The 27,066-nt window shown below is 40.5% G+C and overlaps 1 protein-coding gene across 1 annotated transcript; it reads left to right on the top strand.

Annotated features, from left to right (window-relative positions):
• Nucleotides 1-4,018: 4,018 nt before the first annotated feature.
• dcaf11 (ddb1 and cul4 associated factor 11) lies at nucleotides 4,019-27,066 on the top strand. Its single transcript, XM_086065730.1, has 15 exons — nucleotides 4,019-4,207; nucleotides 5,608-5,830; nucleotides 8,920-9,047; nucleotides 9,125-9,243; nucleotides 11,389-11,453; nucleotides 11,815-11,915; nucleotides 12,121-12,267; nucleotides 14,134-14,188; nucleotides 14,518-14,586; nucleotides 14,799-14,856; nucleotides 17,917-18,102; nucleotides 20,715-20,868; nucleotides 21,906-22,058; nucleotides 22,145-22,251; nucleotides 26,215-27,066. The coding sequence occupies exons 2-15, from the start codon at nucleotides 5,622-5,624 to the stop codon at nucleotides 26,284-26,286; spliced, it is 1,623 nt and encodes a 540-aa protein (XP_085921856.1). The 5' UTR covers nucleotides 4,019-4,207; nucleotides 5,608-5,621; the 3' UTR covers nucleotides 26,287-27,066.

The raw sequence follows: 27,066 nt of genomic DNA on the forward strand, positions 1-27,066 counted from the left end.
TACACTTCTTTTTGTCCATGAATGATGCCACAAACACCTAAATAGTGCTTTACTTCTATAAAACACTACCACCAAGAATGAAAAAGTGTTTTTTGATAGCAAAATACGTTTATTTACATTCAACAGTGTAACAATTTGACAACAATTTGGCAAACTATTTACAAATGTGTGCAACTGTGGTACTATTTACAATTATGTGGATGTTTCAACTACAGTTTTTCTTTTTGTGTAACTCCCCTGCGTGCAAGGAGACGCAACATGATTTGCACAACAGATTAGTTTCACTGCGATTGCCCCTTCGCGTGCACTTTCTTGCCGGCCGGTTTTTCCGGGGAATAGCAAGTATATACTGCAGTGTGTGTTGCCATCACGTCAACTATCAGGATCATGTTACGGTTACGTTACGGTGGTGTTACATGTGGCTTCCTCATGTCCTTCATGTTCTGATCCATCTTATCCACTCCATTCATGGTGGCATCGTAGTCCAGAACCAGTGTCTTCTCCGTGATCAGACTGTACCCGCTCCTCCGATGAATATGCATTGGACTCGGGGTACTCTTCATTGTCTGATCGAATGTCCGCTTGTGCAGCTCCGCGTTTTCCGGCGTTAGCAGCGCTAGCCGGTGAGGCTTTATGACGAGAGAATAACGGCCGCGTCAATGCTTCCAACTTCGGCGTCAACCTCGGGAGTGACCATCATCATCATCATCAATGTGCATTGGTCGATGCTTTTCGAGTACTCTCCATCGTCCGATCGAATGTCCGCTTGTGCAGAAGTACCCGGTCGGTTGTGCTGCGCGTTTTCCGGCGTTAGCGTCGCTAGCCGGTGAGGCTTACTACGTGATCATAACAGGGATGTGATTTGACCAAAGTGAAATTATCTGAAAATTTAGCCGGGGGTCTGGGGGCCGCGGGCACTCAGCTAGGTCCAGAGCTCATGGGTTTTCCGTGTTTTTAAGTACTTTCAATGCACTCAGATGACAAAGAAATAGACAAAACAACAGCATAAATTTTCAATGTATATTGAACTATCCCATATAAAATTGCAGTTTTAGTCAACTCAAAATCAAAAAGTCACATTCAAAAACATTGGACTGCCTTTGCTTTTAAAAACTATCACTGAGAATATCATCATATATATTTACCATGCAATAAATCATTTAATCAATCATTCTTAATTTAATACATAATGCATAACAAAAACATAAAATACCTCATGCAGCAAGCTCTGGTAAAAACACAATCATGCATTCGTCGAATGCATGATTTGACTAAGATCATCTCTGTAACTGCATACATCAAGACAGTCAACATATTGAAACCTGAAAAGTGCAAACATGCAGCATTCATTTGAGTTTGTGTCAATGATTAACCATGTTAAATATTTATGGCCATTTTTATTACGTTATAATATTTTCGAAAATTTGATTTCGATTAATTTGAAAAGTTTACCACCGACCTCAAAATTCACGACTCTATCAGCAACTGGTACAGGTTGTTGGGGTGGATCACGTCTCTCTATTACCGCTTCCGATTGTGATGTCAATAAGGGATGGAGGCCGTAAAGTTTTGGAGTTTTCGTTTGGGCACCGAAACTTCCAGCGATGGAATAATTTGTTGTTCTTGACTGGAGTTCTTTCACGTGTTTTTTGCTCTTTGCGTGACTTTCAAGAGCTTTGAAACCTCTCCCACCATAGTCAATGGTATCATGGCACCAAATGCAAAGCGCTTTCCCGGCACGATCGATCTTCCGAATAAAGTCACTGAACAAATTCGTCACAGTCTTCTTTCCAACATTTGTAGATATATCCTTCTCTAACCAGTCCCATCGAAACTTGTTTTTTACGATCTTGTCAATTTCCTTAACTCGCGGAGCATCTTTGCGTTCGATCACGGACATCTTTCTTTAAACACCCGGCAAAAACGTCTGAGAAATGAACAATGGCATACTCCTATGCCTTTATAACAAGCGCGTTTATTGGTCAACAAACAATGGCATACGCCTATGCCTTTATAACAAGCGCGTTTATTGGTCAACACGGAGACTTCAGCCAATCGCAAGATCCGTTTCATTTCAGTTACGGAAACACTAAAATGGAATGCTGTCGAGAGACGAAATCGGATTTTTTACCACTTAAAAAATTGTAACATTTTATTTTTGGAGATAAAAAAAGCGGAATTCCGCGAATTAGCGGAAAAATCACATCCCTGTCATAACGGTCGCGTCAAGGCTTCCAACTTTGGCGTCAAGCTTGGAGTCACCATCATCATCATCATTGTCGACATCAATGCGCTTTTTAGTATTGATCGATACTTTCCGTCTTTGAAAAAAATGCTCAAGCGTGAGCTGCTTGCAACCGGTCGCCATTGTTGCTTCATCAGCCATTGTTGCATCATCAGCCATTGTCCCCTCAACACTCTAGCTCCGCCTCACGTCTTCTACTGACGCCCACGGTGGGCGGCCCACCCAATCTTGTCCAAAGAGTCATCGCTGCCATCTAGGGGCCAAAATGAGTCATTTTACTAACTAGATCTGCTTGATACTTTCAGCACAGCTGCCCAAGGCTTTCCTCCATCCGTTAACCAAAAAAATAAAAAATACATAGTGAACGTCTTTTAACGTCCTCGGCGCCCCTCCGTAGGTTTTTACTAAACGTTCTATAACGTTTATGGCAGTCAAAGAGTTAATTGACATAATAACTTGACGTCTTTCCAGCTGAAAGCGAGTACATTTTTGGAGAGTTTGGTGCTGTTATGGTTATCATTACTGTATGCATTAACCTAGCAATCGGAACATGAAAATGGTGCATTCATAGTGTCCATTGCGAGACGAGTTACTGAATAAAAAAAATATTTTTTCCCATTACAGTGTTCACTTAACCATCAAGCTGTGTGTGCGTGCGTGCGTGCGCGCGCGCCGGATAGTCCTTCTTACCTAGGGACCCCAGGTCTAGAGACACCCATGCGTAACACCTCACTGCACACACACTGGTGGTGCGTTCAGAAATTTGCTTTAACACACTAACACCATTCTTGAGGAGAGTGCGTGTGTTCCAAGAGGCAGAGTGTAACCCTATGTTCTAAACCATAAGACTCAAACGCCGGTCCTCTGGGGTGCCGGTCCTGCATGTTTTAGAGGTTTCCCTCCTCCAACACACCTGATTAGAATGATCAGCACTGCTGATGTGCTGATCATTGAATCAGGAATGAATTTGAATCAGCATGAGCTTGCTGGTGTGCTGATCATTTGAATCATGTGTGTTAGAGGAGGGAAACCTCTGAAACATGAAGGACTGGGGCCCTCGAGGATTGGAGTTTGAGACATAGATCAACAAGCATTCACACTCACATTTATACCTTTTTGACTGTGGCCATAATTCAGGTCCTTGACAGGCCCGATCCTGCATATTTTAGATGTTTCCCTTCTCCAACACACCTGATTCAAATGACCCGCTGAACTCCAACATGGCTGGCTTTCAAATTTGTTTAGCACTTTTGTCAATATCAACTAGGCAAATTAATGTCATAAAAAAATACATACTGTAATGCCGCTGTGGTCAAAGATGACAGTTGCAGATGCACTTCACTTCTTTCCTATGAGCAGTAACAGAATCCAGACGAATTCCAGAGCTGTTACCGGCTATAACTCAAGCCTAGTCACTCCACATGCAGACTCACACACTCTCGACTAACTTGAAACAACAGTCAAGATGAAAATGCCTTGTTGCTCTTTCATGTTTGCATGCTCTCGCAACCGCCAATCATAAGACCCGCCCCTAACAGCCAATGTTACATATTATTACACTGACCTTTTAAATTAAGTGAAACCCCTCCCCCCGAGAGGTCGACTCAAAAATAAAATAAATAAATAAATAAACTAACAAACTTCGGCAGATGCTACATTATATTATATTATATTATATTATATTGTGTTGTGTTGTATTGTATTCATTACATTACATTACTGTATTGTAGCTAGCTAAACCTGGAACCTCACAGCTCTGCCGGTCACGTGACGGCGAAGGGGCAGAGGTACACTTTTGTAAACAACATGGCGTATTACCGACTGGCCGACAGATGAAGCGCTGTGGCTGCCAATCTTGGGATTTTTCATTATCGGCCGTTTTATGTGTGTGCTCAACCGAAGTAACACAACGGGGCTAGCAACCACAGAGCGGTGTCAAGGAGACCGTTTGACAACCAAACGGTAACGTGGACGTCAAAGTCGTTCGTATTGGGGCTAGCTTACCCGAATATCAGCTCATGTAGCATGCGCACGAGAACCAAATAGTGCAAATGCTGCTTCCTGGTTTAATGTTTTCGAAACATGTTAAATGAAGAGATGACTGCGACCACATAACTTCGTCGGTACTGAATTTAGCTATCTCTCCACTGGATTGAAATTGTTTACGTTTTGACATTGTTTTGTTATTTACAGCTATAGACCTACAGTAAGTAGATCGTGTAGTACTTGTTATTTACACCGCCTGGCTGTGGTCTTGGATCATTGCATTGTTTACCGTCTATTAGATTATTTACCCTTGTCCAGTGGTATTTGTTTTAATGGGTAAAACTTAAAATAAATACACATATTAGCTTCAAGTAAAAAAAAAAAAAAACCTTAGATTGTTTACCCTTACCCAGGCTGGTTATTTAATTTTTTCCTAAAAACAAAAACGACCCCATTAGATAGATCATTCAAGTCATGTTATTTATTTATTTTTTTATGAAAAAATGGCTGCCGTTACCATTAGATTGATTCCACAAGCCTAGATGTATTTATTTATTTTAGGTTTTATGCAATTTAAAACTGATCACGTTAGATTGCTTATCCTTAGCCAGTCTGAGTATTTTATTTTGATAAAGATAAAATCAACTTATGGTACACTATCGGTACATTAAAGGAAGCTTCCTAATGTAAAGTACCACTACAGAAACATAGCAAACTAAGCTAAAATATAATTACAATAGTAGCTAGCTACATCTAATATATCTAAGCTACTACAGTTAGGTGGAGACGCTTAAAAAAAAAAAATGTGGTCATTGTGAGGGCATTTTCATATCACGCTTTGTTTTCTCAGTGTTCACCACGGGACAGCACTCAAGGACGACTGTGTTCCGCTGCAAGTTTGCCATATTATAAAGTAGTTGCATAGCAGCCTACTAGGACGTAATAGGGAGGCTTTTCCTGCTCGTTGGTCTATTTCTGTTATCACCTGGCTTCTGATGTCATAGCAACACAGCTCTCAGATTGGACATTTTACAATTCAAGAGGGTGACATGCACCCACCTTGCACGACATTTTGTACTCGAGTCTCGAGCACTCATATTGCACACATAGTGAATGGGCTGATGGCGCAATGTGCATTACTAAGTGCCGTGTGAAATGTTATTGACAGGTGCAGAAGAACACCATGGGATAGTTATGGGAATTCAGCTATGCAGACAACTACTACGAGCAACATTTATCTGATCAATATATGCTAACAGTATAAAAACATTTACATTTAACAAATTTAAAGGTCAGTTGATCAAGTAAATGTAGTTGAATGCCCATCACTACTTCAGATGTCATGTTAGTTAATCTCAGCTCTTTCTTCCGGCCAGGCGCTCTTCAGTCTATGGGCTCTCAGTCCAGTTCTGGGATGTCTGGTGGAAGGGAATCTTCCAGTGGCAACCCAGTTGATCAGTCCGAACTCGAGGAGCAAAACCAGAGCAACAGCAGCAGCAGTAGCAGTAGTAGCAGCAGCAGCAGGCAGCAAGGAGAGACAGTGTCCGCATCAGAGGAGGACGTCGACTTAGCTGAAGTGCTGGCTTACCTACTGAGGAGGTGAATTTTGCAATGACCATATGAGCAACTTCCTTCAAGTTTTGGTCTGGTTTTAATGTAAATCTGATATCACCTGTATTGTAATTTTTAATCATCGTTGGATACCGCATGCAGATTTGTTATTGTTAGCATCAGGATTCATATTAACCAATCTTGACATATGAGTTTTCCTGCTAATGAGTTTTTCAATTTATGTACAATTGCTTATTTTATTTTTTTTTAATTGTTTTTAAAATTGTTTTTGCTTTCTGTTGCAAGCCAAAGTTGGAGGTAAAAGCAAGCTCCAGATATGTCGCCGCCCGAGTGAAGTGGGGAGAGGGATGAAGTAATTAACGGGATACTTAAATTTTTGTGTTAGTTTTTTTTCTTTACACCAGTAAAAAAAAATTATAATTATAAGCAATTTTAAAATGTTGCATTTTAATGCACATTCAGAAATTACGAAACGATTTAAAGCATTGGACAGAGCACTGCCGAACAAGTCTGGAAACCAGACTCATCACTGTAACTAGTGTTGTTCCTATACCGATACTGGTATCGGCAGAGGCCCCAATACTGCATTAAAACAGTGGTATTGGTGAGTACTAACAAGTAACATGCCGGTACCATTCATTCTGATGCTAATATAGGACTTTGGATGCAGCATCTTGTGTCTTGCTCATGCACGACATTCACTGATGTGTGACATGCCGAGCTAAGATATCCTATTGGCCCTTGAATCCTCTGAACCAATGGCAGGACAGCTTTTTCATGTTGAGAAAAAAACCGTAGGTATCGGTATGGTGCCGATACTGCAAAGCTGGGTATCGGTATCGGGGGACAAAAAAACGGTAACGGAACAACACTAGCTGTAACCAGCGGATGGGTTTGGTCACTGCCGGCATCAAGTGCATTTCTGAGGCGGGGCAAACCTTACCAAACAGACATTGAACAGATCCAATCAGCAAAGAGCGTATGTGACAACATAGAATAGAATATGAAATATAATATATAAACTATGTGTGAAAGAGTAGTAATCACACATAGGTAGATATGAAATATATGTGAGTGACAAGTCCGTGAGTAAGCAGTAGTGGTGGACGGATACGGAGTAAATTCAACATGGCTACTCGAAGAGAGACAGCGGTGAATGACTTATGTTGTTGTTGTGGTAAAAACTTGATTCGTGTGATGACGTCAGCGTAGACTAGCTACTAGGATGTTTCAGTCCTGTGACTTTAACAGCAACAGTGAAAGACAGACGAATGAACAGGATGTCGTATTGCTTATTCGTCTAGGTCTTTATTCCATCCCATTTCAGCAGCAAACAATTTGCTATGGAACTTTGGTAGTGGGATAAAATGTTCGATTGCTGTAGTTCAGGCCAGGGCTCTTCTGCGTTCTATATAAATATAAATGGAAATAAAAACAACAAAATATATATATCCCTAAATAAATAAATAAAAGTAAAAAAAAAAACGAGACTCCATTTTTTTTTTACTCTTTGACCGCCAAAAACGTTTAATAACGTTTAGTAAAATCCAAATGAGTGCCGCCAAAGACGTTAAAAGACGTTCACTATGTTTTTTTGGTTGTTTTTTTTTGGAAGCGGGTGGAGGAAAGCCTTGGCCAGCTGTGCTGAAAGTATCAAGCAGATCGAGTTAGTATAATGACTATTTATGAGCACTAGATTGCAGCGATGACTCTCTTTGGACAAGATCGAGTAGGAGTCAGTAATAGAAGACGTGAGGCGGAGCTAGAGTGTTGAGGGGAGAATGGCTCAGGAAGCGAAAATGGCAACCGGTTGCAAGCAGCTCACGCTTGAGCATTTATTTCAAAGACGAAAAGCATCGACCAATGCTAAAGAGCACATTGATGATGATGATGGTGACTCCGAAGTTGGAAGCGTTGACGCGGCGGCTTCGATCTCGTCGTAAAGCCTCACCGGCTAGCGATGCTAACGGCGGAAAACGTGGTGCACAACCTAGCACTTCTGCACAGGTGGACGTTCAATCGGACGATGAAGAGTACCCCGAGTCCAATGCATATTCATCGGAGGAGTGGGTACAGTCTGATCACGGAGAAGACACTGGTTCTGAACTACGATGCCACCGTGAATGGAGTGGATAAGATGGATCAGAACATCTCTTACCACCCGGTATAGGAACTGAAGGACATGAGGAAGCCAGACGTAACACCAGGTCACCGTATCATGATCCTGAGAGTAGACTTGTTGACAACATGGCCAAACACACACCGCAGTATATACCTGCTACTCCCTGGGAAAAAAAGCCGGCAAGAAAGTGTTGTAGGGTCTGCACGCGAAGGGGCAATCGCAGTGAAACTAATCTGTGGTGCAAATCCTGCTGCGTCCCCTTGCACGCAGGGGAGTTTTACACAATATACCACACAAAAAGAAAAACTGTGTAGTTGAAACATCCACACAATTGTAAATAGTACCACAGTTGCACACATTTGTAAATAGTTTGCCAAATTGTTTTGTCAAATTGTTACACTGTTGAATGTAAAAAACGTATTTTGCTATCAAAAAACACTTTTTCATTGTTGATGGTAGTGTTTTACAGAAGTAAAGCATTGTTTAGGTGTTTGTGGCATCATTCATGGGAAAAAAAAAGGTGTCAAATTCACTCGAGTGCATGAAATAATATCGTTTCACAAAAAGCTTGATTTCTCCATATTTCGGTCCAAAACAGAGCATTTGGGTGAAACTAACCTATTTTCTATTGTTGATTACTGAAAAACGGAATAAGGTAGAAACAAACTTTTTTTTCTGATGAAAGATGAGAGTTCAATCTTTCATTTCATCTGTGTTTCCAAAGTCCAAACACAAAATTTTCTGTGGACCTTGAAAGATCAGTCAAAATGCTTAAATCAGCTGGCACCCACATGTTCTCTTTTCTGAAAATGCTTGGCAGTCAAATAATTAATATATATATTTGTTGTATTTAATTTTGTAATTATATTTTTTATATCCGTTTTTATTTTCACTTTTATTCATTTATTTATTTATTTAGTCATGTATTTATTTTTAATTTTTGCAGTTTTTGTCCTACATACATTCCAACTCGAAAGTGTGTGTGTTTGTGCAGGGGCCAGGTCAGACTGGTCCATGGCAGCGGAGCCACAGGTCTGCAGCTGGTCCAGTCATACTCAGATTCCGATGAGGACAGCGATGGGGCCTGGGAGGGTCGGCTGGGCAACCGCTACAATCCGCCCGGTAACCTCTGAAAAAAGCATCTGTTAAACGTTCTGCATGACTGTCAGCAATTCTAAGTTGTGTGCTACCTTGATTAGTGGACACCCAGCCTGACACACATGAGGTAGACCGCAGTGAGATCCGAACTCAGATCCTGCTGGCCACTGCTTCATCCAACCTGAAAGGCAAAACAAGTTTCACACACATGCTAACACAGGTGAGTCATGATGGTCAACCAGTGCTACTGTCATATCTTAAAAGTGGAGGAATCACAATTAATTAAATAGTCTAGAACTCATGCACCATCAAATTAATCCACAACTATTATGATAATTATTAATTATTTACAGCATTTCTTTTAACTCTTCGCTGTCCAAATCCTCTGATTTCAACCAGTATTTCAGCAGTATCATGGAATTGGGGTGATTATCTTTTGTCTTTATTCAAAATAAGACATTTGAAAATATCTGCCTTTATATTGGCAGTTGTAAGTTGTATTTTTAAAATAATCTTTATTTGTATCTGTAGTATGAATAACCTGCAATTGAACTTGAATCTGCCTCAGAAGTGTAAACAGTATAAAAGAAGTAGCTCTTTGTATTTGTCAATACCCAAAAGTGGCTCTCAGTTTCAAAAACGCTGGTGAGTCCATCATCACACCCACTCATGTTGAGATGAGTTGAGTGATTTAGCTTATTTGTTGTTTATTTGGTTTTGTTTAGTAATTGAACAATACCAAATAAATAACAATAATCGGTTAAAAAACACAGTACCTGGAAAGGAAGAAATTTTGCAATAGACTTAATGCAAAAGTAATTGTCGTCCGATTACCGTAGTCAATGGAAAAATTGATAGAATAATTGAGTCCGAAAATATTCAGCACTTCTATTTAAAAACTTTAACCTGTGTCTATTGCAAAGCGATAAGTCTTGGCGGTAAAAATACAATTTCTGATTATTTTTTATAATTTTAATAGATTTTTCCCCCGTGTAACTATAAAAGCAAATGACTGCCATTATTCAACCCAAATTTAGCTGTTTGTTTTTTCCCTTCTATTTTTGCTCATGGCAAGTGAGGTTGAATTTTTTTCCATCTTTAACTTTTAACAACAGAAATTCAAAGTATATAGTTTATAATTTTTTGCCAAAAAATGAAAGTAAAAGCTTCTCTCTGAAAAAGTGTGCACGACTATTTTTTTTTAATGACAGTATTCCGTTTTAATCCCTGTGCGATTTAATCCCTGTGTAAACACGTTGTGCCCGCTTGCAGTTTTGCTTTTCAATCTGTACATATGTCTCTCAAAATCCACATTTGACATGAAAACTGCAATGCGGGACCGCTTATTTTGAGCCTTGCTTTCATCAGAACCTCTGATAAATTACTCATCAAGAGGTGCAGTCTGTAATAAATACATACAGTGGCTTGTGAAATTATTTGGTCCCCCTTAAACCTTTTGACCATGTGACACATTTCAGGCTTCTTACCAATATAAAAGTGGGATTTTTGTGTGAAGAATCAACACCGGGTGGGACACAATCATGAAGTGGAATGAAATTCATATGATATTTGAACTTTTTTAGAAATAAAAATGGAAAACTGGGACGTACGGTATTATTCGTCTCCTTTACAGTCAATGCGGCCAACTCAGTCCAGAAGTTCCTTGAGGATTTCTGAATGATACAATGTTGACCTAAATAACTGATGATGATAGTCCACCTGTGTGTAATCAATCTCAGTAGTAGTCTTGGAGGTCAGTTTAAAGCGCAAATAGCATCATGAAGACCAAGAAACGCACCAGGCAGGGCTGAGATAGTTGTGGAGAAGTTTAAAGCAGGTTTAGGATATAGGAAGAGAGAGTTGATGGGAAGATGGATGGAGCCATGTGCTCCATCTACTACCTGAACTGAATTGCAAGGAAGAATGGGCAAAACATTCAGTCCTCTGGATGTGCAAAAAATAATAATTATGTGGAGAGAAAAAAAAGTTTGAAATATTGTATACATTTCTTTCTACTTAAGGATTGTGTCCCACTAGGTGTTGATTCGTCATAAAAAAAAAAATCTAATTTTATATCTTAATGTTTGAAGCCTAAAGTTCAAGTGGGGCTCATCCTTTCATGCAGCACTGTGCCTCAGGTCAAAAGTTTCCAATAAATTGATAAAGCAATGATTTTGCAATATATAAATGGGCAAAAGTTTTTGGGACTGCCCAGTAAGGTTCACTCTGTCATTGCCGTCCAGCAGGCTCCAGTTTCATTCGACATATGGTAATGCACTAGCCTAAAAATGCAGATTAGACACCTGACAGGTTGTCACGTATTAATTTATAAGTTTGTGTTTTTTGTTGTTGTTTTCTTGATTAGAGAGTGCAAGGACGATGTAGAGGCTCAAGTTTTTCCCATGGAGAATGCAGTCGCATCCGCTCGCAGTAAGTGGCTCGTAAAAGCAGACAGAACACAGTGAACATTTGGAACTTCAATTTGGGATTTGTTTCATACCAGGAGGCTTCTATTCATTGCTTTTTGTTTAAATAATTGTCTATTACTTATTTTTTGCATTCTTGAGCACAGTTTTGGTGGTTGAATGTTAGGCTTGGTAAATTTTTGACTTGTCAGAGAAGCCCACTGAAATTTTGGTATAAAAGAAATTCTTCATTCTTGTTCAAAGTAGTGAACTATTCACAGTTCATCAAATGGTTCTGAGGGTTTCACTGTACATTTTTTGTAATCAGTGCAATTATAAAGGGAATAATGCTGTTATGTCATACATCCCTTATGTTTCCACCCTAGTTTCCTGCCAAACTATGTCTCTCAGAAGGCTACATACTACCACAAAGCCTTCTGTGGCGTCTACAGCGATGATGGCAACATGTTTCTTTCTGCCTGCCAGGGTAAACTACCCCAAACAAAACTGCAACATAACAGTTGTTTGATCAAATAAATAGATTCTTAATGCAGTCTACTGTGTATGAGGTCTTTTAACACCTGCATGCACCACCTGTTAAACCTGAGATATTTAAATTCCCTCTGGCATTGCACACTGTAGTATGTAAAAAGTATGATTTGTTCCTTTTTAAGATTTTTTTTCTGCTTCAGATCAGAACATCCGCTTGTATGACACAAGCAGAGGGCGCTTTCTACTACGGCAAACTGTGAAGGCTCGAGATGTTGGCTGGAGTGTTCTGGATGTCTGCTTTACGCCGGACGCGCAGCACGTGCTCTACTCCAGCTGGTCAGACTACAGTAAGGAAAAGGCACAATTGAGTCTGGAACTTTATTTCCTCGAATAGTGGCTCAAGACAGTATGTAAAACAAATAAACATCTCACCTCAAATAGATCTTGGTATGGTTTCTATAGCAACCATGTCATATAACAGTGGTTAAAAAAAGAACAGGGCCTCTCCTGTCCCCTGCTGGCCTGTGCTCACACTGCGCTATAAGCAGTATTTATTTCAAGACAGTTTATTTCTGTTCTACAGGGTGGTTGTTATCATGAATTACTGGCAAAAAGGAGCCGCCACATTCATCATGACACATACTAATAACGCATTTGTTTCATACATTTCTCCATGCAAAACTGAAGCAGGGACTTTCTATTTTAAACGCTTGCTTAGTCTTGTCTTGTGATTGGATGGCGATCAGCACAGGGTTTATATTACCACTCACCCGAAGTCAGCTCAGCTCACCCGCGACCCTAATGAGGGTAAATGGTATAGAACAGGGGTCTGCAACCTGCGGCTCTGGAGCCACATGTGGCTCTTTAGTCCCTCTCCTGTGGCTCCCTGTGGATCTCTAAAAAAAAAAATAGTAAAAATTTATATTTGTTTGTATTTTTTACATAAAAATATGCTTCAAATGAATTAATGGTTTGGATTTAAAAATATATATATAATTAAATTACTGTATTCCAAAAAATATCAGTCCCAAAACATTTGTTGTCAGAAAAAGATAAAAAAAAAGTTTATAAAAATTACCTAAAATGTCCAAAAAAGTGACCATAAAATGTCCAATAAAGGAAGAGGGAAAGCAGAAAATTACCATAAAATGTCCATGAAATTGCCACAAATGTCAGAGAATTGAATAAAAAAAGGCAGAAAAGAAAATGTTCAAAAAGTAACCTAAAATGTCCAAAAACAAAAGAAGGGCAGAAAATTTGCATAAAATATTTTTGGAATGGCCAAAAAAGCCAGAAAATCTATTAACTCATTCACTGCCATTGACGGCTATAGACGTCATAAATTCATTTTAACAATTTCTATTTGTTTAAAAAAATATTCCACTTTTGTTAACAGTATGAAAACCTAGGGAAAAAATGTGGGGGTACATTTAGAACAGTTATCAAATTTGTGATTAATTGTGAGTTAACTAGTAAAGTAATGCGATTAATTACGATTAAAAATGTTAATCACCTGACACCCCTAAGTTTTTAATAATCTTTTCTAAAAAAAAAATTATAATAATAATTTTAATTATTTTTTTCAACTTTTTAATAATTGGGGATTACCATTTTTAATCATAATTAATCGCATGACCACTACTTACCTCAAAATTAATCACAAATTTTATATCTGTTATAATACAATAAAAAAAATCTAGGTTTATCATACTTTTGTTAACAAAAGTGGGAAAAATGTTAAACTAATAGAAATAGTTAAAATGAATTTTTTACATCTATAGCCGTCAATGGCAGTGAATGAGTTAATACCAAAAAAAGGCAGAAAATAATTTTTTTAAAAAAGTAACTAGGAAGGTTGCTAACCCCTGGTATAGAAATTTGATGTATTATTTCTAGTGATTTATTTCTATTGTGCACGTTGGTGGTTATAGTGAATTACTTGTAGGGGAATTTGGATGTACAGTAGGTATCAAGTTGGCTCAAGCACAGTTAATAATTCTCAGTTGACCAGTCAGCAGACAGCAGCTCTTCAAGCTCCATACTTAATAATTATTTGTTAAAATAAACACCTTGGCCTTAGTAAATACACACACTCGACACTATTTGAAGAAATAAAGTAAATAATTTTGACCCCCAAAAAAATCCAGATTTAAAACAACATATTTTGGATAATTATATTTTACAATTTGTGTGATATGTGTGTGTCTCCCCAGTTCATCTGTGCAGTATCGATGGGGACAGTGAAAATCACACTGCATTGGACCTCAAGTTAGTGTTTCCCCTCATAGTTACTTAAACGTTTTCAAAGCAGGTAATTTGCTACTCTTCACCAAACGGATCTACTCTTCCCTCCATTACCGTCTGGAAAATTAAGATGTCTGATTTTGTCATTCTTTTTTTTTTCTGACTCATTGTTTTGACATTTGTGTTTTTGTTAACCGCAGATGTGACTGGCCATAAGCCTCATGTACCGTTTCAAAATAGTATTGTTAAAAGATGTGATGCATCAAGCTTTTTGTGTCTTGTGTAGTCAAGTGTTGTTTCATTTAGCATCAACTAGCCTGTTTGCATATATGATTTATGTTCTTGTTCTGTAGTCCAGATGAGAGGCGGTTCTGTGTGTTCTCACTGGCTGCGTCCACAGATGGCAAAGAGATCCTGGGAGGGTAAGTGCAGTTTGCTTTTCCGGGTAATATATATATTTTTCCTATGTTTGAATTTAATCGTCTTGTCGTCTTTTAATGTCGGTTTGTTCAATTGAGAAGCTCATGACACTCTCCTAAATAGAATTCCTGCTTTTTTAGCACAAGGAGCTTCTGAATAGGCTGACTCATGACACTAGGTTGTTTAGTCTCTTCTTCTCCTCCTCTCCATTCAGAGCAAATGACGGCTGTCTTTATGTCTTTGACCTCGAGCAGAATAAAAGAACACTGAAGGTGAGTGTTGGTGGGTCACATCCATGCTGTCTGTTCAGACTATAGGGATGTCCGATACCACTTTAAGTACTCAACTCTTGGGTCTTACACTGGTACTTTTGATCCATGAAATTTTAATCAGAACAAATGACAGATAATTTACCTCAATTTAACTCCACTTTATTTATCCAGCACTTTAAAAACAACAATAGTGGCATACAAAGCGTTGTACATAAAGTAAAAATCAGACATCAAAATTACAGGGCATAAAGTACTCCGGCACGGTGCCGGACTTCCTGCGTAAAAGCCACCAGCGCAATGACAAATCCAGCAAACATACATTTACATGTGGGGAATATTGGACACGTCTGGCAAAACACCGCGAATGCGGAGAGAAGGCCAACTTCAAAATAAACCTTCTCATACCAAGTAATATGTGGAGCGCAATGCCAAGAAACGCTTTTATTTTGAAGTTTTTCCCCTGTCGCGGCGCAACAGATGACTTGACTCGTCCTTCGGAACGTTGCGGTTGCCTGCTGTTCTTATTGCCGGCATAAACTTTTGCGAGCAAAGTCAACAAAACAACTTCGTACAGAAATCACGTTCGATCGCCACTGTTGCCAGTGTTTCGGGTGTCTACAGTGTTAGCGTGCTAACGGTACTAGCGGCTGTAGCTATCGGACTACTTTTCAAAGGTAGTCTAATCGACGGGATGATTTGCACACTTTGATGCTGACAGACGGACACAGTTGCCGTTCCTAGAGATTATAATAAACCGTGCTCACTCAATTGTGCAGTAGACGGTCGGCAAAATCACAACTGTGGTTCTGACGTCACAGACCAAAAACTACTTAACTCGAAATTTCATTTCATACAAAGTGCTGTACATGGAGTAAAAATCTGTCATATAATAAAGACGGGTAAAACAAAAATAACACCAAATAAATTAATAATTATCTTAAGTGGGTAAATGAATAAGTCAATAAAATAACACAAGTAGGTAAGAAAAGAAAATAATAACACAATACAGCAGGCACCGTAAACCATTGAAACAATGATGAGTCTCATGCCGAGTCAAACGGCAAAGAACAAACATGTGTTTTAAGAATGAGTAGAGAGGGAGGTTGCCTAATATTTAACGGAAGGTCATTCCAAAAATCCGTTGGGAGAGATTTCTCTAAAATCTTCCTAACTTTCTAGAGAGGAAAATAATGTGCTGTTAAGCACAATTTAAATTGAAGTTAAAAAGATTTTTTTAAAGTAGAAATGAAAGTTGGTCGATCATTAGTAAGTGGAAATATATTATTAATGTCTTCTTTACTCATAATTGTTCTTTCAACACGCAAAAATATTATTTTTATCCAAATACCTGATTATTCAATAGAATTTTCCATAGAATATTTGAAAACATAAGTATTCGATAGCTGCAGCACTAGAGGGGACTGCAACCCACAGTGCTATACTGTACTTAATAAAAGAGATGACCTGACGCTTGGGGAGGACTGGCCATCGGAAATCTCATGAGTTTCCCAAATGGCCAGTCAATCCACGGCGACGAATCAAATAGTAATGGCTTGATGTCGGTCGAACAACGAATCGGCACGTTGGACACTGCACCACCGCTCTCCGGAAAAAGTGATTGCTCAGGAATATTTTTTACTTTAAGCCCTGCAATTAAAGCAACAAATTAATTACATAAAGACAGTAAATAAATACAATAAAACACCAAAACAATTCCAAGTCTCATGCTGAGTCTAAAGCCATAGAATAAAAACGTGTTTTGTTTCAAGTTTTACAAATGGGCAGAGCGGGAGCTTGCCTAACATTTAACAGAAGGTCATTGCAAAGAGAGGGACTGTCAACGGAAAGAGCTCCGTCCCCTCTGAGCCTCCGCTTAATCATAGGAACTTCCCTCCAGCAGCATCTGTTCCGCTGTCCTGAGGAACCGTACAGGTGGGTGGAGGAGTTCACAGAGGTAAACTGGTGTGAAACCATTTAAAGATGTTAAAACAAATAAAATCATCTTAAAATGAACTCTAAAGTGGACAGGGAGCCAGTGAATAGAGGCCAGTATTTTGGACCAAATGAAGACACTTAAAGGAGGAGGACGAGCTGACTCAAAAAAAAATTGCGTTACTGTAATCCAGCCAAGATGATTAAAGGGGAAGTCAACCTTAAACATTTCTTCATAATAATAAGTAATATGGGACCTCTTTAGTCTAAACATAACATTCTGATTAATATTACATTTGTGGAACATGAGTTATGCAGCAAAATCCAGCCGTTTTTATCCATCTCAGGAGGCGGCCATTTTGCCACTTTTTGTCGACTGAAGACATCACAGTTGCTCAGGGCTCAGGCAACAACCAATCACAGCTCACCTGTTTTCTGAAGCTGAGCTGTGACTGATTGTTATCTGAGACCTGAGCAACTGTGATGTAATTTTCCCCTCGAAAACAAGTGGCAAATTGCCGCCTTCTGATGTTGATAAAAATTGCTGGATTTTGCTGCTTAAAACTCCTATTCCACTAACATAATGTTAATCAGAATACTGTATTTAGACTAGTGGGGCTGCATAGAACATTAGTATTGTCAATAATTTTTTTGGGGTGGTTGACTTCCCTTTTAAAAGCAAAAATGATTGCAACATATGGTTTATTCAGCAAAAATATTTCCTAAAATTAGCGGGGCAATGATTTATTTTCTGTGAATCATTCATGTGTTTGTTTGCCTTTACCACTAACTAGCACGTTCAAGTCTGTCACTTAAAACTTCATTTTACATGTTGCATATTAGGTTCAGTTTTCAGGTGTCAATTTTCCATAGGTGTGTATTTGCAAGCATTTGAGAGCAGGGTACTAGAACCAACATCAGCTGGGCTCCAGCTTTCCCATGACCTATTTAGGCTTAGCAGTGTAGAAAATGGAGTGATGAATCAAATACATCTGTTTACATGAAATAGTGTAGTCATATAATATCGTTTGAAATTTGAAAACTAGGTCAGACACAAGCAAACATCCTCCCAGCTCAAATCACTATTTTTTTTCTAAAACAGTGTCACTTCTCGCTCTTCTATGGCAGATTGATGCCCATGAGGATGACGTGAACGCGGTGGCGTTTGCCGACAGCTCGTCGCAGCTGCTCTTCTCAGGCAGCGATGATGCGCTGTGCAAAGTGTGGGACAGGCGGACGCTGCGGGAGGACCGGCCGCAGCCTGTGGGACAGCTGGCGGGCCACCGGGACGGCATCACCTTCATCCACAGCAAGGTGCGGGCGGGGGTGGAGAGGAGTAGAAGCGATGTGGAGGCAGTGGGTGTTTTATCAATCTGTCCGTTTCAACAGCGCCTCACGCACACAGGATCACTTTGACTAATGCGTGTGCAGTGTAGCACAGTATATTAAATAGTGTTACCTGGAGGTCAACACCATAAGCACCTTTCAAACTTTATACATTTACCGACCATGAAATTAGGCCCAATGTTAACAAAATCCAATGCAAGAGCTGTGTAGAATATTCCGTTTAGCCAGTATAATAATGTTCAGATTTGATTGACATGACCAGAGATGGGCAGTATGTTGGACTTGTTATTAATTAGCACAGCTGCCTCACAGTCCTGCTTGGTCTCCCCGTGCTTGCATGGGTTTTCTGTGATTACACCAGAAGTTTAATTCCCCCACCCCCGAAAATTAGTTGTTAAGATGTAGTTATTCATTTTTTAAATTAATTTAGCTCATAAGACATTTGGGTAATAAGTCTATTGTATAAAATAAAATACACCTACTACTACCTGCCTATCGCTCAGTCAGCTGGGAGAGGCTCCAGCACACCCATGACCCTAGTCAGGATAAACGGTACCGAAAATACAATTACAACTCGGCCCGACCAATTAGTCGGCCGAAACGTGGGAAAAGCCTCACTTTTTCTTTCTTCAATTGGGCAGGCACACTGTTGCACGAACGTTTCCATGAGCAAGATACTGAACCCCCAAGTTGCTACCGATGCCGTGTCATCAGCAGTCAAAATGTATTCATGTAATTTGAGGGCATTGTAAAGGAGGAAAAACGCTGAATGAAGTATATTTTACCAGAGTAAAGTGTAGTTTGAGTTAAATATTTAACACTGACACTTGTGTAGAGTACTTTCAACACTACTCAGTGTTTACCAGTGTAGATTTTTAACACTATACAATGTTAGAGTAACACTGGTTAAGTGTGAAAAAAGTAACACTCTGAAAAGTGTCAGATTTACACTCATTGGTTTGGACACATATAAACACTTTTCTAGTGCTAGATTTAACACTTTAAAGTGTTAATCTAACACTGGCCATTTTGCGGTGCAGTGTGATAATGGGCTAATTTGAACGCCGCAATGGGATGGATTACATTTGTCAAGCGTGGTAACAGGTATGAACAAGCATCTTATGCGCATGCGCTTTGAAAAAAAAAATTTTTTGGGGCGTGCACATGAAATTTAACCTCTGCATTTGACCATAGTGGCATGGGGAGCAGTTCGGGGTCTATGTTTCTTTCCTAAGAACACCACAGTGGTTGGTCCCAAAAAAAATGCACAAAACTAAAATATGAAGATGAACACAACACGCTTTAACAGTTTTTGTTAAACACATTGGAAAGCTATTCTGCCTTACATTGTAGCGATGGTAGAGCCACAAACTTCCCAGCATGCTTGAAAATAGTTGTATTAAATTCAAATTTGCTCTTTATTTGCGTTGCAATAAGTGTGTCTTTGATGTCTTTGGAGATAGAAGAGTAAAGGATCAGAGGATGAAAGGAACATTTGATGAAAGGTTAGGAGTACCAAATAAGCTTGAAGGTTGTCTTAACTGTGGCAGTCAGTATGTAGACTGACTGGACGTGAGCTGTGGTCAATAGCAGCTATTGAATAAATGTGCATTCCGTTTCTGCTTGTGGAAATTGAATGACTGAAGAGCATCAGTAACTGTCGCCCTTTAACTAAATACGAGGGCGTTATTACAGTTACAGTATGCTATGCATCATTAGCAAACATCAATCATAATTTTCCAAAAACTTCACAAGATCACTTTGAAAGGTCAGGCAGAAAAGTAGAGACAATTGTTGCCAAAATGTATGAAGCACTTATATTATTTTGCTAGGAACATTTCATGAGCTGGTTGGCCACCTCTGCATTAGATATTCTTCAATGCCCGTGTACACTATCTTCTTGGCATCCAATAAATTGTCTATCTGGGGAAAATACAGTCTTCTGGTAGTTAATGTTACAATAGCAAGCATTTCAGATAAAAGAACCAGCAGAAGTTTACGCAAACAAAAGTTGTTCTTTTTTTTTATCCATTATATATCATTTTTAAATGAATCGGTTATCAGAATTTTATTCTACCAAATAGCAGCATCAGCCTCAAACAGTCCATAATGGTCGGGTCTTAAGTACAACTTTACTTTTTAATGCAACATTTTTAAACTCATAATTGATTAATTCAGTATGATTACATTAATTAGAAATTATTGTTTTATTATTGAAATAACCTATTTTATATGTATTTTTTAACTTTTTTTCCCCAACTCATCTACAAGTGACCTGGACCATCTGCATCCATTTTAAAAATCAAATGTGGCCCAGGATTATACATTTTTGCCCACCACTGCTCTAAATTGTCCATTGGTGTGAATTTCTATTTGTTTCCTTGTGATTTCCCGGCAACCAGATTTAAACTGTACGATCACAGTTTATAATGATGGTTTAACGCAGAATATTTGACACAGCACTTCCATTGGATCAGTTTGTGTAAATGTGTCGTAATTGTTCAAAGGCCAATTGGACAACAAAATCCTAATTTACCATCAGCTGTCAAACTTCATTGTCACCGTTCATACCCTGGCAGGGCGACGCACGGTATCTGATCAGCAACTCAAAGGACCAGTCCATCAAGCTCTGGGACGTGAGGAAGTTCTCACCCAAAGAGGGATTGGCAGCCTCACGCCTGGCCGTCACCCAACAGAACTGGGATTACCGCTGGCAGCGGGTTCCACAAAGAGGTATGTGGTCCAACTGGGAAGGCACCAAGAGCAAAACCTAGGTATAAGCTTACAGTGGGTGTTTTTAACATATGCATTTGTGTTTGGGCAAACACAAGTGTGTATAGGTCACATCTGAGATTTTATTGAGGAACGCATGACTATCAAATAAATCTTTTTACTGCCCCGCAGAAGGATACCAGGCCACAGACCGGTGGTTGGGGACAACTGATCTTGTTATCAAGGAAGTTGACAAATGTTTACTTTATGCAGATATTGCTGTATCTTTTTGTTTTACAATTCATAGTTATTGGAAGTGAAAGAGATATACTGTACTGTATTACGATACAGTTAAAAAGTGTCAATGTTTAGGGTGTTTTTTTACTCACTGTTTGCCTCTCCCATGACAAATTCAAAAGTTAAAACATTCGAAAATAAAGCAACTTGTAGACTAGATTTAAACTAATAAATACTCCCCGCTCCCCACAAATGATTGTAATATTTTTATAGTTATTATCTCAACATTAACTTCAACTTACTGAATGCTGATGCCATTATTTTAAGGCCCAAAATCACGTTCTGCTTTGGAGCCAGAAAAATGATCTGAAATTGCTGAACAACATAAGCCTAATGCCGAGCTCAAACTATATTCTTTTTTTGTCTTTCACGACAGTCGCGCTGTCCGATTACCCGGTGAATTCACTCTGTGTCGTGGACCGGATGTGTAGTCACACTACAAGTCTGAACCCGACAAGACACCACCCAATCATTGTGTGCTGTAATGCCAAGAGCACCGCTTCGCCACTGGTTGTCAGGGAAGCGGAACAAAAAAAAAGAGGCAGGACGGAGTGTTTGTGAGAATGGAGCAGGCGGCTGTGCCATACTGCATAAAAACTTAAAAGCATTGCTTGCGCTCCCGCCTCGGTAGTGTTTAAAATATGATTTAGTAGCCAATTAGAACTGTATTTTTACATGTGTCGGGGTAATATAGCGTATTTTGTTAATTCATTTGGGGATGGTATTACTTTCTTCTTCTTCTCCACGTTGTTCTGTCGCAGCCCTGAGGCGACACAAGCTGGCCGGCGACACATCGGTGATGACTTACCGTGGCCACGGCGTCCTGCACACGCTCATTCGCTGCCGTTTCTCGCCCGAGTTCAGCACGGGACAAAGGTTCATCTACTCTGGGTGCTCCACCGGCAAGATTGTCAGTAAGTGGAACCTCTGTTTTGAGCAAAAGCCTCCCTTATTGAGTATCAATTATCTTTCTTTCAATAATGTGTGTGTCCTTACACAGTGTACGACGTGCTGACGGGTGCTGTCGTTTCTAAATTGATGGGTCATGGTGCCTGCGTGAGGGACGTCTCTTGGCATCCGTATGAAGACAACATCATCAGTAGCTCTGTGAGTGCCATGATAAAAGTTCTTACGCATGTGTGTTAAGTATGGAATTTGATTTACCGTTGTCCAGTCAACGAAGACCGACAGAGGGAGTCAATGTTGCCACAGTTAGCTTGAAAATGTAACTTGAATCATTCAGTGCCAACCATTTTCAGACCCTCCTTTACCCTGCACATGAAAATTTTATGACTGAATGTCTATACTATCCGCCTGTCGATCTCCCGCTCTAACCTACCCTCACTTGTGAACAAGACCCCAAGATACTTGAACTCCTCCACTTGGGGCAGGATCTCATCCCCGACCCGGAGAGGGCACTCCACCCTTTTCCGACTGAGGACCATGGTCTCGGATTTGGAGGTGCTGATCCTCATTCCAACCGCTTCACACTCGGCCGCGAACCGCTCCAGTGAGAGCTGGAGATCACGGCTTGAAGAAGCCAACAGCACCACATCATCTGCAAAAAGCAGAGATGCAATGTTGAGGCCACCAAACCGGACCCCCTCAACGCCTCGGCTACGCCTAGAAATTCTGTCCATAAAAGTTATGAATAGAATCGGTGACAAAGGACAACCTTGGCGTAGTCCAACCCTCACAGGAAACAAATTCGACTTACTGCCGACTATGCGGACCAAACTCTGACATTGGTCGTACAGGGACCGAAATAGCCCGTATCAGGGGGTACCCCATACTCCCGAAGCACCCCCCACAGGACTCCCCTAGGGACACGGTCAAACGCCTTCTCCAAGTCCACAAAGCACATGTGGACTGGTTGGGCGAACTCCCACGCACCCTTGAGGACCCTGCTGAGGGTGTAGAGCTGGTCCACTGTTCCACGGCCGGGACGAAAACCACACTGCTCCTCCTGAATCCGAGATTCGACTTCCCGACGGACTCTCCTCTCCAGCACCCCTGAATAGACCTTACCTGGGAGGCTGAGGAGTGTGATCCCTCTAAAGTTGGAACACACCCTCCGGTCCCCCTTTTTAAAAAGTGGGACCACCACCCCGGTCTGCCAATCCAGAGGCACTGTCACCGATGTCCACGCGATGTCAACCACGACAGCCCCACAACATTCAGAGCCTTTAGGAACTCCGGGCGGATCTCATCCACCCCCGGGGCTCTGCCACCGAGAAGCTTTCCAACCACCTCAGTGACTTCGACCCCAGAGATAGGGGAGCCCACTTCAGAGTCCCCAGACCCTGCTTCCTCAAAGGAAGGCGTGTCGGTGGAATTGAGGAGGTCTTCGAAGTATTCTCCCCACCGATTCACGACGTCCCGAGTCGAGGTCAACAGCACCCCATCTCCACTATACACAGTGTTAATGGCGCTTTCTTCTCCTGAGACGCCGGATGGTGGACCAGAATTTCCTCGAAGCCGTCCGGAAGTCTTTTTCCATGGCCTCACCGAACTCTTCCCATGTCCGAGTTTTTGCCTCAGTGACCGCCGAAGCCGCATTCCGCTTGGCCAGCCGGTACCTGTCAGCAGCCTCCGGAGTCCCACAGGCCAAAAAGGCCCAATAGGACTCCTTCTTCAGCTTGACGGCATCCCTTACGGGATTCGAGGATTGCCGCCACGACAGGCACCAACCACCTTACGGCAACAGCTCCGATTGGCCGCCTCAACAATGGAAGCGCGGAACATGGTCCACTCGGACTCAATGTCCCCCACCTCCCTCGGGACAAGGGAGAAGTTCTGCTGGAGGTGGGTGTTGAAACTCTTTCTGACAGGGGATTCTGCCAGACGTTCCCAGCAGACCCTCACAATACGTTTGGGCCTGCCTGGTCGGACCAGCATCTTACCCCGCCATCGGAGCCAACACACTCCAGCTCCACCCCTCTCTTAACCCGAGTGTCCAACACATACGGCCGCAAATCCGATGACACGACTACAAAGTCGATCATCGAACTGCGGCCTAGGGTGTCCTGGTGCCAAGTGCACATATGGACACCCTTGTGTTTGAACATGGTGTTCGTTATGGTCAGTCCGTGGCGAGCACAGAAGTCCAATAACAAAACACCACTCGGGTTTTGATCGGGGGGGCCGTTCCTCCCAATCACGCCCCTCCAGGTCTCACTGTCATTACCCACGTGAGCGTTGAAGTCCCCCAGCAGAACGAGGGAGTACCCAGGGGGAGCGCTCTCCAGCACACCCTCCAAGGACTCCAGAAAGGGTGGGTACTCTGAGCTGCTGTTCGGTGCATAAGCACAAACAACAGTCAGGACCCGTCCCCCCACCTGAAGGCGGAGGGAGGCTTCCCTCTCATACACCGGGGTAAACCCCAACGTACAGGCCAGGGGGGTAATGAGTATGAAGTAACAATGAAACTCAAACCGAACGTCTGACGATGAATCAGATGAATTGAAAAGTTGAGACACTGCTTTAGCGGACTGATGCTAACTTCACGATCGACACGGCAACAGGTATATTAACTCATTCACTCCTAGCCATTTTCACAGAAGCAACCCCCTTCCCTCCCGGCTGTTTTACTGGATTTTGACTGATTTTGCAAGGCCCACAGAATATTGGGTTCTATTGCTATAAAAACATGGAACCTACCAAAAGAAAGATTAGAGTCCCCTCTTTTATCAGAAAAAAAGTATATTTGTATATGTTTCAATTAGCATTGTAATATAGCTAAGTTTCATAATTATTCACAAATCTGTTTAGAATTGTGAAAATTTTAGATTTTTTTTAACATGGCCCTGGTTGATATATTTTGCTCTGCTGCCACCTGCTGGCAGTTTGTGTAATAACTACCATTTCCTCAACCATTTTTTGCAGTTGAGAGGCTGCATCAAAGCCTTCTGTATGCTCTAGCATTAAACAAACAAAAAATGTATAAATACGTCTTTGGGACACTTAAAACATGTATACGTTTTTGGGAGCAAATGAGTTAATGAATGTCCCACAAAACAAAATATTGTGGGGAAAACAAACTATGGCTCATCCTAACAATGTGTTTGCATGCATGTGAAGTACATTTACACGATTTACTGGTCAATGACGACGCATGTGGGTGTCGGTAGTATCTGTTGCAGCACTTTTAGTAAAAACAAATAAATAAATTGTTTGTGCAATACAGCGTGAACCAAACCACGACGACTGTGTTGAACGATTCGATACAGATAAATGTATCGTTGCACCCCTAATATATACTCAACAAAAATATAAACACAACACTTTTGTTTTTGCTCCCATTTTTTATGAGATGAACTCAAAGATCTAAAACTTCTTCCGCATACACAATATCACCATTTCTCTCAAATTTTGTTTACAAACCATCTAAATCTGTGATAGTGAGCACTTGTCCTACTTGTTTTAAAATAATTAAAATTGTAATAATAATAATAATTTTAATAATAATAATAAATGGAAGCAAAAACAAAAGTGTTGTATTTATATTTTTGTTGAGTATATGTACATATTATGGGTGTGCATCTCTCAGAGAAGTCTGTTCAATACGTTTCTCAATATTTTAAAGAGGAATTATTCGGTTTGATTGGATCTAGTTCCAAATTTTAAAGCAAAACCGATTTTTAGGTTCAAACTGTTTTTTGTTAGCCCCCTAATGGTTACGTTCCCTTAGAAAGTTTTGGGATTCGCAAGACTCTTTCTAGTCAAGCCCTCAGGCATTGCAAGGGAAAATACATTGCTTTAGTAAAACTTTCTATTTTGACTACAAAATGTATGAATTTATTAATTGGTAGTTTAATTAATTATTTTGATTTGCAAGAGAGCATGGTTTAAGCTGTTTTATGCCCTTTAAGGGCCTTACCCCATAACCTTATTACCCTAGATCGTCTGGGGTTATAAGGGGACAGTCTTATAATAAGGGACACAATAAAAACTGTTCCTATTTTCTGTCAGTCCCTCATTACCCAGATTACAGTACATATACCTGAAAAATCATGGTGAAATACTTGTGAGAAGCCAGTTACAATTTCAATTCTGCTTCTGTGTCCGCAGTGGGACTGTGCCGTGCAAATGTGGGAGCACAGACAAACTCACCCTCTGGACGAGGAGCGGGAGAGAGAATGACAGCTGAGAACCTGCGGGAGACGAAGACACAACAAACACTTTGCGTCGCAGAAGGAGCCTGCGCACGGAGGGATGTCCGCCGCTCACAAGAAGATTCCGCGTTGGCTGTTATGATTACAATTGTAGAGTGAGATGCTTGGGCGCTCTCAAGAGACACCTTTATGCTTGCTTTAGTCACAAGGCCAACTTTTTTTCTTATGGCCTGTGACTCTTTGGTGCAGAGCCAAGCACTGAATTGACTTAACTATTGAGCTTTTCACCTTGAAAGTGAAACTATATTTGAACATGGTGGAGAGGAAGTGACAGGCATTTCTGTATAAATTGTACAGTATTCTATCAGTGCAGACATTTCGTCTCAAATTTGTTGAAAAGAGGTTAGCTCTTGTCTGTTTTAAGGGGCCATATTCCGCACACACACAAAAAAAGAAGAAAGTAAATCCCTAATATAAAATCCAAAGCTCTCGTGCAGCTTTGAGTGTACGATGGCTGGATTAGATGCACTCTGATATTTTGTCTTAATGTTTAGATGAGTCGAAATGATCGTGGGCGAATCATCCCCAATCAGAATTCTTGAAAAATTAATTATTTTTAAAAAATACACTTTGTTAAGCAGGAATAGAATGTGTGTTAGTAATTTTGTCCAAATATCAAGCGTGAGTGTGTACGTGCAAGTGTGTGAAAACTCCAAATTAATTTGCTCTTGCAATTTCCTGGCACTTGTATCAAAGGCCATATTTCACTCAACACATTTTGACAGTATCATTAAAACCTTTCCTTGTG

Source organism: Leptonotus elevatus, chromosome 21 (assembly GCF_054856555.1).
Source record: "Leptonotus elevatus isolate MCC_2025b chromosome 21, RoL_Lele_1.0, whole genome shotgun sequence".
Classification (NCBI taxonomy): Eukaryota; Metazoa; Chordata; class Actinopteri; order Syngnathiformes; family Syngnathidae; genus Leptonotus; species Leptonotus elevatus.